Source organism: Megalops cyprinoides, chromosome 19 (assembly GCF_013368585.1).
Source record: "Megalops cyprinoides isolate fMegCyp1 chromosome 19, fMegCyp1.pri, whole genome shotgun sequence".
NCBI classification, from domain to species: Eukaryota; Metazoa; Chordata; class Actinopteri; order Elopiformes; family Megalopidae; genus Megalops; species Megalops cyprinoides.
The window spans coordinates 16,836,196-16,850,582 of NC_050601.1; the positions used below are offsets into that span (position 1 = coordinate 16,836,196).

The 14,387-nt window shown below is 41.4% G+C and overlaps 1 protein-coding gene across 1 annotated transcript; it reads left to right on the top strand.

Moving 5' to 3' along the window:
- The first annotated feature begins 1,001 nt into the window (after positions 1 to 1,001).
- On the top strand, positions 1,002 to 13,465 carry cdc27 (cell division cycle 27). Its single transcript, XM_036552433.1, has 19 exons — positions 1,002 to 1,103; positions 2,432 to 2,507; positions 3,656 to 3,803; positions 4,701 to 4,826; positions 5,603 to 5,700; positions 6,030 to 6,190; positions 6,611 to 6,825; positions 7,127 to 7,238; positions 7,514 to 7,629; positions 7,988 to 8,087; positions 8,633 to 8,837; positions 9,194 to 9,366; positions 9,865 to 10,017; positions 10,294 to 10,502; positions 10,628 to 10,745; positions 11,099 to 11,227; positions 11,332 to 11,406; positions 11,529 to 11,694; positions 12,733 to 13,465. The coding sequence occupies exons 1-19, from the start codon at positions 1,077 to 1,079 to the stop codon at positions 12,822 to 12,824; spliced, it is 2,499 nt and encodes an 832-aa protein (XP_036408326.1). The 5' UTR covers positions 1,002 to 1,076; the 3' UTR covers positions 12,825 to 13,465.
- The last annotated feature ends 922 nt before the right edge of the window (positions 13,466 to 14,387 follow it).

Here is a 14,387-nt window from a genome sequence, read left to right on the forward strand (position 1 = left end):
TCATTTTAGGTTCATTTTTTAGGTCCCCAATAATTTTGGCCTTTAGTTCACCAGCACATCTGCACCTGTTTTAATATCCTGTGCAACAGAATTTGCAGCAGTTTCAGATGTTCTTGTTGTCAGTCCTGCAGGTGACAGTATGTATCCTTTACATTATTACATTATTGGCATTGACCAGATGCTCTTATCCACAATGACTTACAGCTGTTGTTGTTTTTTTTTTTTTTTTTACAATGTTATCCATTTATACAGCTGGATATTTGCTGAGGTAATTGTAAGTATTTTGCCCAAGGGTACAGCAACAGTGCCCCAGCGGGGAATCAAACTGGCGACGAGTCCTGCTAACCACTATGCTACATTGCCGCCCCATGTATCCTTCCTTCACTTTAGAAGTTATAGGTCTTGTTATTACCCACAACAGCAAAATTACCAGACTATTCACCCAGTTTGTTGGTCTGTTGACGGCACTGAATCAGAACAAATGCTTAGGTTGATAACCTTGTTTCTGTGATCAGCAGTCTATGCACACCATGTAACACAATCACATAAAAAACACATGCAAATGTGTGGCAGGTGGTGTTATAGTACAAAATACTGTAGTTGACATCATTCCCCAATGCATGGTGGCTCATTTATTATTGTTATCATACATTACCTGACGTTTTATCCAGGGCTTACAAATCCATACAGATCCCTAGTTCCTAAATATTTAGTTCATGCAGCTGAATATTTGCTAAAACAGTTCGCGTTCAGTACCTTGCCGAAGGGTAAAACAGATGGCAACTGGGGTCAGGACCCAATCTCTTGTTGTGTTGAACCGATACTGTCTGATGAAACCATTCCTTTGATCCGCTACTACTTGGCCCTCGCATCTAGTCTCTTCCCCAGTGCCCCGATGTTTCCGTCAGTGTCCGGATGTATTCGGACCAACTCGGAAATGTTCGGAACTCTTCGGTTTGTCGGTAACGGTTAGTGTATTTTAAATCTTCGGAGGTATTTCAGGCCTGAAAACTGAACTTGGAGAAGAACTGCGGAAGAGAGAGCGAAGCGAGTGACTGGCAGACAGGCGTTTGATAATGACGGTGCTACAGGAACCCGTCCAGGTATAGATGCAAAATACACGAGCGGGGAATCTTGCCATCTGTGGTCTGGGTGGCGTCTTTAGCCAGACCCGAAAATGTGACTTCGCTGCCGGAAGGGCCCGGTACTTCTACACCGTGGCCTGAATACAAACAGTGGAGGCCGTAAATGACAGCGACCAGCTAGCGAGCTAGTCAGTAGGCTTACAAAATGTATAATTATCTAGCTGATTATGTTAGCTAATCTGTTACAATGATTTCTTTTCGAATGCATGTGCGAAATTTACCAGCTGGCTCGGCAGCTGTAACCTACGTTACCAAGGAAGTGCTAGCAAGCTAACGTTAACTAGCTGGCTAGTCTAGCTAAGTGCTCATAGCCCAACGTTAATTGGAAAACTGAATTGTTTGGCGGTTACAAAAAACACACCGAAGGATAGCAAGTAGTTACCTAGCTGGTTGGCTACGCTGCCAAATTACTAGATAAGTAGATAGACGGTTATCACTAGTTAATTGATTAGCTAACGTTAGCTACCTAGCTGCAGGAAATGTAAGGTAGCTAACTATTAAGCTAGTTAATATTTGCAATTATTAACCTAGATCTGTCTAGGTTACATTGGAACGCTAGCTAGTTATCTTACTGGGAATTGTACTTGTTTTACTTGGTAACGTTTGGTAATTAAAATTAACAAGGTGGTCACCCCTGGTCAAAATGTGATGCATGTTGCTATTATATGTCACAGCTAGTTAGCTAACGTCACCTGCTGATAAGCGTTGCGTTAAGTTTCTGGTTTTCAGATCAATAGTTACAGCTCTTACGAAGCATCGTAACTTAGTGATTGCCCTATAAACCCAGGGTGAAGTAACGTAATACAATGTTGCCTGCGGCTCGGAGACAAGTAGTCAACATTAAAATCTTGCATTTTTGTAGCAGCTTGTTAGCTAACAAGCTAGCTAGGGAGTATGTGCTCAACTACATTTGTAGGTATTCAGCAGATGTGGTCATCTATTGACAGTCTGCTTATATATTGTCCTGGCCAGACAGAATGTCCAATTCAATGTGGAAATTTGTTCACGAAGCGGTATCATCGGGGTGATAATTTAATACATACATATCGTTTGCTGCATATTTCCATTTAGATACTGTGAAACGACGAATTTGTATTATTACGGCCTCCCTTCTTGGTCAACGTTACTGAATTTTGTGTTGCCTTATGAAGGTTCAGAGGAAAGAAGGCGATCCGCCCTGTTAGCTTTGCAAGCAAGTGCAGTGCCTGTTAAGGTGTTGTAAGCTCAGCAATAATGACGAAAGAAAATGAGACCGCAGCCATGTTTTCTTCTGCTCCTGATCTTAGGCTGCTGTTTGGCATGCACTTAACCACTATGCCTACCTGGACGCCGTGTTTCTGGCAGAGAGGCTGTATGCTGAAGGTAAGGAAATAAATCCTTGAGATAGAAGTGTTTTCCTACGAGGCTGTCTCCTCTCTTCCTCTATCATCAGGAAAAGAAAAATGGAGGAGAAACAATTAACTTCACCTTGCATAACTGTCTGAAAATCTTGGCTATTTAACCACAAGATTTCGTTTACATTCATAAATTACTCAATCAAAGCCCCTTCAGCATTTGCTGGAAAATGAATCCACGGTTCTGGGTACACAAACTGAGCACTCAAAGGCATATTAATAAATGCTTGGCATGTCTAATGAAACACTACTTGGATGTTTTCAGTGAAGAAACCAAGGTCCTTATAACCTTTTTTGAGATGGACTATGCTGACCCTTTGGAGTAGCATCAGACAGTGAACCTCATCACATAAATCTCCACTCACTCCATGTTTTACAGAGATTGTGTTAGGAACTTGGAGAACAGCTGGTTCTACCTATTTTAGAAGCGGATTTATCACATCGTGATTCAGATTGATGACTGGCCATGCACATATCTTTCCAAATACTAGCTGTCAAAGTTATTGGTGAAATGTGTAAGATGTAATGAAATCATTTTTAATGTATTTCAAGAACATGGCTGACAGAAATGGCATGTTCCTACGCCTTCCTGTGCTCAGTTGTCTTCAGATCATGTTTTTGCAGACTAACCACATAAAGGCTATGAAAAATGGTGGTAAACAGGATATAATGTGAAGGACCAGAGCTCCTAGATGGATTTGATGTGATTATTAAGCAGTAACATGGTATCATTGTTTTATCTTTATGATTTGTCATGTTTTATCTTTTCTTCTGTGTTGATAATTGGTCTGTTTGGAAGTCGCTGTCATATGTTTGCTTATGTGCAGTTTTCATTAAATACAGTGCCAAACACTCTTGATTGAAGCAGTTATTGGAATTATTTAAGTGTAATAACCTTGTCATTATGTGACGTGCAATTTGTACAGCTGATGAATCTTATTAAATTGTCTTGGTAAATTGTAGTACCAAGGTTAACTTGTTGTTCAGTAAGACTTGAACAGTAAATCAGCTGATTGGGTTTTACAAAAAAGTGATTTTCATTGCCAAATAAAAAAAATCCTGGCTTATGGAAGGTGGTGACATTGACATCTGATGTATTTCTTTTTTCCCCCACAGTGCATTCGGAAGAGGCTCTCTTCCTGTTAGCAACATGTTATTATCGCTCTGGAAAGGCTTATAAAGCATACCGCCTCCTCAAAAGGCACAGCTGTACCACTCCGCAATGCAAATACCTCCTCGCCAAGTGCTGTGTGGACCTAACCAAGTATGATCAGCATTAATACTTCTGTGTTGTATTGTATCTCTGTATTTAAGTTGTCAGTCCAAGTGTAACTTTATTTTTTTATGTGATAAGAATTTTGTCACATTCATAGCTATGGATTATGTTGTCTGGTGAAATGCATCGTAATGACGATACCAATGTAGACAAGAGCCTTGTTTCCTGTATGTGCTCACGGCTCTAGGTCATAATTCATAAGAGTTATCATGGTCTGAAATTAACTAACTGGTTCACTAATGACTTTGGCTAGTTGATGAAAAAATTCACTAGCCAGTCAGACTTTTCACAGCCAGAATAATTTATTGCAAGTCAAGCAACATTTTAAGTGTATCCTGCAAGGCATATGTGGGTGTGATAGCAACATCACAGACTTATGTGAGATAAAACCAGCAAGATGGGTAGCAGAGATAACATTACAGCTAAAGCTATCAGCTAAACTACAGTAATGCTTGCTAACACTACTCTCTCTAGTTAACCAGCCTGACATTCTCCAAGTACGTAAAGAGAATGAAGCCAGAGTCAAACTTACTCGCACAACCACTCCAAATCATGGGGGGGGGTCTCCTCTTTTTCCCAATGGCATGTACTGTTCAGAACTCGGTCATCCATTTGTCTGCTGTCTGTTCGCTCAGACAAATGCATGTTGCCTTTTACAAAGGCTCTTTGACCAACATATTAGGTGGTGATTATTTTTATTTTTACCCTAAAAGCACCTGCCAGAGTGGCTGGTGATTGTGCAACTTTAACCCACCAAAGGGAAAATCCATCCACATTTGCAGGCTGGCAGGTGTTGATTTCAGACCCTGAGTTATATAAGGCCACAGGTCTGCCCTTTGCCAGCTCTTATCCTGCTCCCTATGTCTATTGCACTTTTCTTCTCAGACTCGCAGAGGGAGAGCAGATCCTTACTGGGGGTGTTCTGAATAAGCAGAAGAGCCAAGATGACATTGTCACAGAGTTCGGGGACTCCGCCTGTTTCACGCTGGCCCTGCTGGGGCAAATCTACTGGTATGGGGACATCAGATCCACCGTTAAAAGTTAGTTGCAGCAGAGGGGTTACGGTTTTCTGAAGGAAGTGAGGTGTTTCTAGTCTGCTGTAGGAGGAACTCTTTAATCCTTGGTCACATGTCGCTTTGTGTTATTTAAATAGCAGAAAGTGGATAAGGAATAAATAAAACGGACATCTGACTTTGATAAGAAAGTAAGGGCAAGTCAAAATGAATCAATTTAAGTTATCACAGCATGCTGTCATACTACAGTCTTTGAGGGACAGGAAAGAAGCAATTTCCTGGCTTGTATTAATCTGCAATGAGTATTTCCATCCAGAACACTGCAGAGCACAAGGTATCCCTGTACAGAGTGCTGGTGTGTTTCTTAAGGAGTAAATGGCTGTGGGTGTGTGCTGCATTAGTGACTTCCTACTACCACAAATTTGATTTAAGGCACAGACAAGATCTTTAACATTGAATTTTCAGGAATGGAGTAGACTTGCCTGTTGTAACCAGGAGCACAGTGAAGAAATACTGGGGTACAAAACATGGGCACAACTTATTTTTTGAAAATGATTCTTCTAACAAATATGGAATTGCTTGTTAACATTTGAGGCATAAATGTAAATGCTGTTAATTGCTTATTAGTTTCGCAAAGAAGTTGAATTGCAGTAAAACCATGTGCATACTTACACAGCTGACACAGATGCAGCCTCATGATAATGTATAAAATGTTGTTTGGCAGAGAGAATTTGACTGGCGAGCACATAATCAGTGTTTACTTTCTTGGAGCAGCAAAACGGATCGCTTGGCCAAAGGTTCTGAATGTTACCAAAAGAGCCTGAGTTTGAACCCGTTCCTCTGGTCTCCCTTTGAGTCCCTTTGTCAAATCGGTGAGTGTTTCATCTGGAATGGATGTGACTCTGCCTTTCGTCAGACTCATTTTTATTATTTAATTATCTGCTTTCTGCAGCTTATCTGAGAGAAACCGCATTTTAAGATTTCGCAAGTTTTTCAGCAGTGGTGTAAAATAAGCACTTGTGGCTTTGCAAGAAATGTGCGGGGAAAAACATTAAGAAAGGAGATAAAAAGAGCAGCTCATACCCAAAAGTTTTGTTTTTGACCAACGGACTAATTCCAACTGTTCTTGAACATTTTCTTCATTCTGACACTTTTTGGCCGTCAGCATTGTTGCCATCCATGCTGCGTTTGTTGTGTACAGGTGAGAAGCCTGACCCAGAGCAGATGTTCAAACTGACGTCCCCACAGAACTTCAGCAGCAGCGTCAGCCAGCCGTCGGGCGGCCCCACCCACACCCCGAGCCACAGCGTGCCCCACAGACAGGTGGACACTGTGTTGATGGAGACTCCGCAAGACACTTTAGTATGTATACATTTCTTCTCTAAGGCATTTTCATTTTAGAGATGAACCCTCCATTCTAAAACCTCTGTGATAAAAATGACGAATCGTCATCTTATATGGTTTTTGGTCGCAAAAAGTTCAAATCATAAATGCTTTCAGTGTGTCTTCAGGGTTTCATTATCTCATATTTTCATAGACTTGGTCTATGTCTGTTAGAAATTATAAACTTGCAGTCCAGCAAGTTCATGTTGCAGTAAAATCTCAGTTTTCTGAGAGTAAGGACAAGAGAGGTACACATGCTGTCAGACAAGATACAAAATTTCAAAATCTTGTGGTTTCCCTTTTTTCGTTTCATTGTACCTTGCATGGTAAGATTGCACTTGAAAATGTTTGCATTATAACAGTTTTTTCTTAATCATTCTCTCTTTTTCATTTTAACAGGAATTAAATAGACTCAACCTAGAATCTTCAAATTCCAAATACGCCTCTGTGAATACAGATTCCTCTGTGTCCTACATCGACTCCTCAGTAATTTCTCCAGACTCTGTGCCTCTCGGGACAGGCAGCTGCCTGCTTTCCAAGCAGGTGCAGAACAAGCCAAAAAGTGGCCGCAGTTTGCTAGGGGGGCCAGCAGCCCTCAGTCCACTCACCCCCAGGTATGATCATCACTCTCCAGTATAATGTCTTAAGTAGACAAGAGCTTAAAATGACTGGAAAACCATAGTATGACTGCTGTGGTTATAGAAGCTCTGCTGGACTACAGTAGACAGTGGGCGGCAGTGTAGCATAGTGGTAAGGAGCAGGAATTGTAATTGAAAGATTGCCAGTTCGATTCCCTACTGGTTCACCCATAATCTACAAGTGGAGGTAGATTTATATGGCTGCAGTTGCAGGTTTGTGGCTGGGGCTGGCGAATTTTGCATGTTGACATTAGAGCTCTGGCATCTCTGCTTGTAGTTTTGGAATCTTGCCATTGGAGCCCAGTCCAGGAGACCCATCATACTTACAGAACTTCACCAACACTGGGTCAGTGATGGACCCTCCTCCTCCTGGAGCCCCACCAAAGAAGGTCATTACTATACAACTTACATATTTTTCCTGTGTTTTCTGGTCATTTTTATGTGTGCATTTATTTTTAAGAATGGGGAATTGAAACATACAGTATATGTAACATATATGTCAATATTAGTAATGTGTTTGAACACTGACAGATGATCAGAGATATCTTCTCCATCTTTATATAATGTTAAATGAGCTAACACAAGGTCTTTATGGGGCATCTCAAAGTTATTAAAGTTCTGATTTAATTTGGAGCCCAAAGTTGACACCCAGTTTCTTCTCCAGTCTGTAGCCCGAATCAGCCAACCTGGAACAAAGTCAGTGTTTACACAGAGTGGGAACAGCAGGGAGGTTGCCTCAATACCTTTCAACCAGACCCAGACCACCACCCCACAAACCAGGTGAGTGCATGTCTGTGAAGACCACGTTACTGGTGTGTCTGCTGGAATGCCAAAGTGAAATGGTAGGAGTTACTTGTCTAGTGTTAAACTGAGACTAGATGTTGTATGTATTTTACACAGTGATTATTTTTTATTGCTACTGTTGACACAACTATTTTTTATTGCTACTGCTGGATGTTTGTCCCTTTTTGGGCATTGGTTCGTGAAAGGAAAACTTTACTACATAGGGTGATGAATGTCTTATAATGAATCAGAAAGAAAACAGGATGGGTCAAATCAGTTGCTTAATCGGTGGATTCAGTGTGATTTTGACGGGCCCGCTCAGATAAGACTGTTCATTTCACTATTGTCTTTGTAGTACAACACCTCAAGTGCTGAGTCCGACCATTGCTGCGCCCCCCAACGTGCAGCCGCGGAGGAGCTCCAGACTGTTTACCAGTGCCAGTTCGACTGCCAAGGTAAAAGGTGTTTCAGTATCAAAAACTGATGGTTAGTTTTACAGGTGATCGTTGTCGTTGGTAAACAATTCCGTGAAAGATGAATCAATTTTATTCATAGTAATGGAAGAAAAAGTAACGCATGACGTTTACAACTATAGTCACTTTACATAAAGAGGTCCAAGCCAAGGAGCACAGTACACCCAACGTGTGTTGTTACCATCCTGAATGCGAGGATCTAGTCAAGATTTTGTTGTTTTGTCGGGACTTGGGTTTATTTGAGCGTGTGATTGGAGCTGTGAGATTTTTTTTCCCTCATCACCTGTTAAATAAAATAAATCAGTGGCTTGTCTTTTATATAATTTCCAACCATTGTGAGAGCACATCTGTCTTCTCCATTGCTTGAGTTGTCTGGTAAAACATTTTGCAAATTAAGAACAGCGTGAACGTGTGTGCGCTGTGTCAGTTGTTGTCCCACGTATATTGTGAGAACAAAACAATGGCAGATGACAGACAGCCTTAGGGCAGCAATTTGAGCAGTGTCGCTGACTGTGTCACTCCAACAGGAGAACAGCAAGAAGCTGAAAATGAAGTTTCCTACAAAGATCCCCAACCGAAAGACCAAGACAAAAAGCAGCAAAGGGGGTATGACTCCGTCCAACATGAATGAGAGCATGGAGATCCTGAAGCTGGACTCCTCCATGTCTGAGGGGAAAGGCACCATGGTCACACCTCAGTTCCAGGCTTTCACTCTTCAGAAAGCTGCTGCTGGTAAGGGGGGAACTGTGGCTATTCTCACACATTGGTGTCATGTCTCTGACTAAGATCATTAAGTCTTAATGTGTCTGAATCAGTAGAAAGAGCACTTGGGCCTAGAACACAACTCCCGTTTTTCCTGTTGAGCCTTTCACCAGTTCTTAAGCCGTGACATCCGTAAGGATTTGCAGTATACGTCTTAACACAAATTCATTGAGAAAGCATTTTTCTAAAGTGGAAGTAACTGTTTTAGTCCACACACTGCCTTTTTAATTGGAACAGTTTATATGATCATATGGTCATAAGGATCATGAATTATTGAGCAATGGCCTGCACAACCAGATTGAGCAGCCTTTGTCCACTTGTTTCAGATGGACTGATGAACCTGATGCGAGACATTGGTAAGGGTTACCTTGCTCTCTGTTCCTACAACTGCAAAGAAGCAATTGCCATTCTGAGCCAGCTGCCTTCTCACCACTACAACACGGGCTGGGTGCTGGGCCAGATCGGGAGGGCACACTTCGAGCTGGCTGAGTACACGCAGGTAGGACGCACCTTACTGGCCCTCAAACTAAACATCACGTAACATTCACCAATCAAATCTGTCCACAGTTGCCCTTCACCACAAGCAATTGTTCTTCAAATGTTACTGATTGGGTTTGTTGGAAGCTGATGTTTCGATGGCTGAATTATCCCAAACGCATTTCACTATCCCTGTCCTATTATTTCCGCAGTTGTCTACGTTGCAACTACAACTAGTACTCAGCTGTGATACTGAGTCTCTCACACACACGCACACTGACATTGGTTCTTGTTGTCTGATTCTAGCAACTCTGACAACTTCAGTTGCTTCCTATGTTTGCAGTTGAACTGCATTTGAACTCGCTTGAACTTGACCATATTAAGAGTTGGAATGCAACCATATTTAGGTGCCTTGTGAACAACCCCCACAGAGTTACACTACTCCATGGATATTGGAAGCATTTCATTTGACATTTTCTCTCGGCTCCCCTGAAACCTCCCTTCTCCTTTGCTCCTGCAGGCAGAGCGGATCTTCTCTGAGGTGCGACGCATTGAGAGCTACAGGGTGGAGGGAATGGAGATCTACTCCACTACCCTGTGGCACCTTCAGAAAGATGTGGCGCTGTCAGCCCTGTCCAAAGACCTCACAGACATGGATAAGAACTCACCTGAGGTAACTGCGTAACTGATCTCAGTACAGCGTGTGCAGTACTGTACTTTCTCTTTCTTCAGTAATTAATTCTTTGTTGTGCACTGTTTTTGTTGCAATGAAGCCCTCTCAAAGGGTATGCTGTGTATGCTGTTCCACTTCTTAATTTTATGTGTCGCTCCCCTGTTCACAAAAAAGGATTCTGAATCCTGATGTTCTCAGAAAAGGTATGTCGCGGTGATAATATGTTTGTTTGGCTACATGGAGCAACCTGTTTGAATGCCCCTCTCTTACCCGCAGGCCTGGTGCGCCGCTGGCAACTGCTTCAGCCTGCAGCGGGAGCATGACATCGCCATCAAGTTCTTCCAGAGGGCCATCCAGGTGGACCCCAGCTTCGCTTATGCCTACACACTGCTGGGGCACGAGTTCGTGCTGACGGAGGAGCTGGAGAAGGCCCTGGCCTGTTTCCGGAACGCCATCCGTGTCAACACGCGGCACTACAACGCATGGTGAGGGCTCCTCTCTGCGGCTGTATCCTAACGTGCACCGAAAAAAACATTTCGTGGTTCAGCAACGTGAAAGCTTGTTATAGCAGTCTGCACGTTAACATTTTTTATTCATCGTTATCACCCAGGTACGGTTTGGGGATGATCTATTACAAACAGGAGAAGTTTAACCTAGCAGAAATCCACTTCAAAAAAGCTCTCAGTATCAACCCACAGAGCTCTGTCCTCCTCTGTCACATTGGAGTGGTGAGTACCAACACAGGTGGTGAGCTCAATATCAGCATTGTGAACTGCTGACACTAATGGAGTTTTTTCATGTGGTTTTAGAATTTGTTCTCCTACAAATGTTTTGGAAGTTAATTTTTGCCTGAGTCTACCAAGAAGGAAATCTGTTTAACTCAGCAACAGAAAACCTGTGGGTGGGTCCATCATCTAAAGGGCCTGTTCATGGTTTCTGCTGTTTGGCTATGTAAATATTTCTCCTTGATCTAAGTGGCAAGTAATAACCATTTTCCCCCTACCTGATCTTTCTGTTGATATAATCTGTCTACCCAACCTTTTTTTTTTTTTTTGCAACTTTTCTTTCACTGTTTTAACAGGTACAGCATGCCCTGAAGAAGTCCGATCACGCATTAGAAACCCTGAACAAAGCCATTAACATCGATCCCAAGAACCCACTATGCAAATTCCACAGGGCCTCCATTCTCTTTGCCAATGAAAAGTACAAGGTTTGTCCTTAAAGTACTGATCTGGAGTGCTGGAACTAATATTCAGAATGACGTCTGTGTTATTGTTTTCCCAAAGTGCTGAAAGGGGGTTTGTGTCTCTGCAGGCGGCTCTGCAAGAACTTGAAGAACTGAAACAAATAGTGCCCAAAGAGTCCCTTGTTTACTTTTTGATAGGAAAGGTAAACCATTTTCAGCATGCAGATTCAGACATTCAAACATGATTTGTTTCTTTTGGAAATGCATTCAGTAAAACATGCTCTTATTGGCTGATAGTAAGAGGATATCTCATCACATTCCTCAGGTCTATAAGAAACTAGGCCAGACGCACTTAGCTCTGATGAATTTCTCCTGGGCCATGGACCTGGATCCCAAAGGGGCAAATAATCAGATCAAAGAGGCCATAGACAAGCGATACCTTCCCGATGACGAGGAACCAGTCACTCCTGACGATTTCCCTTATGATGCAGGTATGGACACGCACGTCTTGCATGTCACGAATCATATCTCATATCACACGTCAGGTTTGGACACATCCTTATCAGTGACTTATATTTCCTTTAATGTCAACAGATCTTCAGTTCTGATTACCCTCTTCACTGTATAAAGAGGATTTTTAAACTTTAGATATAACCAATTTCTTACAATTGGGGTGTACCATTTACTGTGCAGTAAATGAACCTATATTCTGAAATGGAAAGTAGATTTTTGGCACTGAACAGTTGGGCTGATAGTCAATTTTTGTGCAAGATTTGTTTGTCATTTTTATTTGTTATATCTTAACAATCAGACCTTAAATCACGCAGAAAAGGCCCATAAAAGAAATAATTGCACAAAGTGTACTCCCTAATCTGGATAAATGGTTGCTACTGAACAAAGGTAGAGGTAATACTGGTTATTTCTTAACCACCTTAACTGTTAACTTGGCTGTAGAGGGCCAACAAAGTTTTGAGACTGTCTACAGAAGAATCCTGCACTTTGTCCTGGTGTTATGAAGCTGACAAAAATCTCATTTGCCTGACAGGCTTGTAAGCCTACAATCAATATTTTTTACCAAAAATGCTTGCTGTGGGCAAGCGTAATTTGCTCCCCGGCGTAATGGTAGCATTTTGATGGCTAGACATCCCTGCTGCAGTTATAAATTTTCAGTGGTGTGCCTAACCATTTTACCTCACCCTACAATATTATCTACAGATTTCATCGCAAGATGAAGCCACTGAAATATGTCCCAATGCTGCCACTCTGAAACATCCGCCCTGGATCCAAAATCTTTCAACTAATCTGAAGTTGATTTTAAGTTTTTTTTTTTTTTTTTAATTGGCATAAAAACAAAAAATAATCTACAAATGCACTCATCTGTACAGTTGAAGAGTATTACATTTGATTGCACAAGGTCCGAAGCGTTTAAAAGCGTTTAAAAACATGTATCTATGGACAGAATTCAAGAGATGCGGTTAGTGGTGATGCGGTTTGGCTCTGATGCAGATGTTGTTTGTGTGCTTGCACAGCGGAAGTGGAGGAGTCCCAGGAGAGCAGCATGGCAGATGCAGACGACACGCAGCTGCACACCGCTGAAAGCGATGAGGTCTTCTTACTCTAACCATGCCGACCTGGAGTCAGGCTCTTCAGTCCCATAACCGAGGAGAAACAAGGAAAACAAACTGCTGCTAATACAGTACCTCCTAACTTTTTTAACCATCGGCTGATATATATTTTTTTTTATTTTTCCACTATGCCTTAGCGATCACTGGGCTCTCAGTGCAGCGAACACCCCATCCTAACCTCCCCGGTTCTCATTTCTGTCATTCCAACCAATATCAGTGGGTCCTCATACCCACTCACAGCTCTCTGGACTCCAGTCATTACAACTTTGGAGGGGACATTGCTGGCATTTTACTGGGCAGCTTTTGTTCCTTTAAGTTTGTAACACTGCACTCATTTAGTGAAAGCCATTTGTTCAAGGTCCAAGTCTTTGTTTTGGTGTTTTTTTTTTTGGTGTAGAATCCCAGAACTCTTGTTCTCTTCTGACAGATCAATGTGGTAATGTGAATCTTGTAAGGACAAGGAGCAGACTTGCAGGTGCATTTTCTCCCACCTGAAATGCATGGGCCAATGTAAGTCATCTTAGGGTCAGAAAGGTCAGGAGTTTAGCAATTGAAAAATCAACTGCATTAATTCCTGAATTTCCCTGGCTTTTATTTCAGCAGGATGGGATCTGTCTCAGTTACAAAAATAAATAAAATGCAGTATTTAACAGTTTTACTTTGGAAGTTCCTTTCTTGAAGCTAAAAAGACCACTAGCCCTATTATTGTTAAGACAAACTTTTTAACTGTCAACTGTTTCTTTTTTTGGATGATGGAAGAATGTTATGTTTTAATCATACTCTACAATAACTGAACATCTAATGACATGAGACATCTTCATGTTTCATTCACTGCAGTAGTCCCCTGAAGGGTGTGACTGATAATGGTTTGTGTCATTACCATTAAGAAATGATGCAGAACCCAATTTTCATTGAAGTCCAGATCACACAATCAGGTAGAACATGGGATGCAAAAAGTGTCATATAGTTTGGATTTATTTGAAAATATAAAGCAATATAAAATTTTAACAGCTCAAAATGTTGTTTCCCTTTAACTTCAGCCCAGCACTAGAACATTTTTGGGTCCGTGGGTCTGTCCATTTCATTTAACTGTGTATGAGTGCATCTTGGCATTTTAATTGACTTTTTACCAAAGGGTTGGACTTAAGTGGTTTAGTCCAAGTGATGATTATTTTGGCAGACTATGGCAGGTACCTTACTAATGTTATAAAGGTTTCTCAGACAAACTTATTTATGTGGGTATCATACTAAATCACTCTTTTTTATTTGCTTTCCATATCAATAAACATGACTGAGCCTCTTGGTAAAAAGGGTACTTAAAAAAGTACTTTAAAGAAATCATATTCTTTTTAATCTTTGTCCTTTGATACTTTCTTGTGAAATACTAATACATGAAGTAGTTGGAGTACTTTTAAGTGCCATCATGTATATCAAGTCTGCCTCTGATGAAAAAGGAAAATATGAATTTTCGGGATAAATTTAGCCTTTATTTTCATAATGAGTATAATGGTGTTTTATTTTGAAATTGTACAGTCTTAAGGAGAACGTCCTTAAGTATT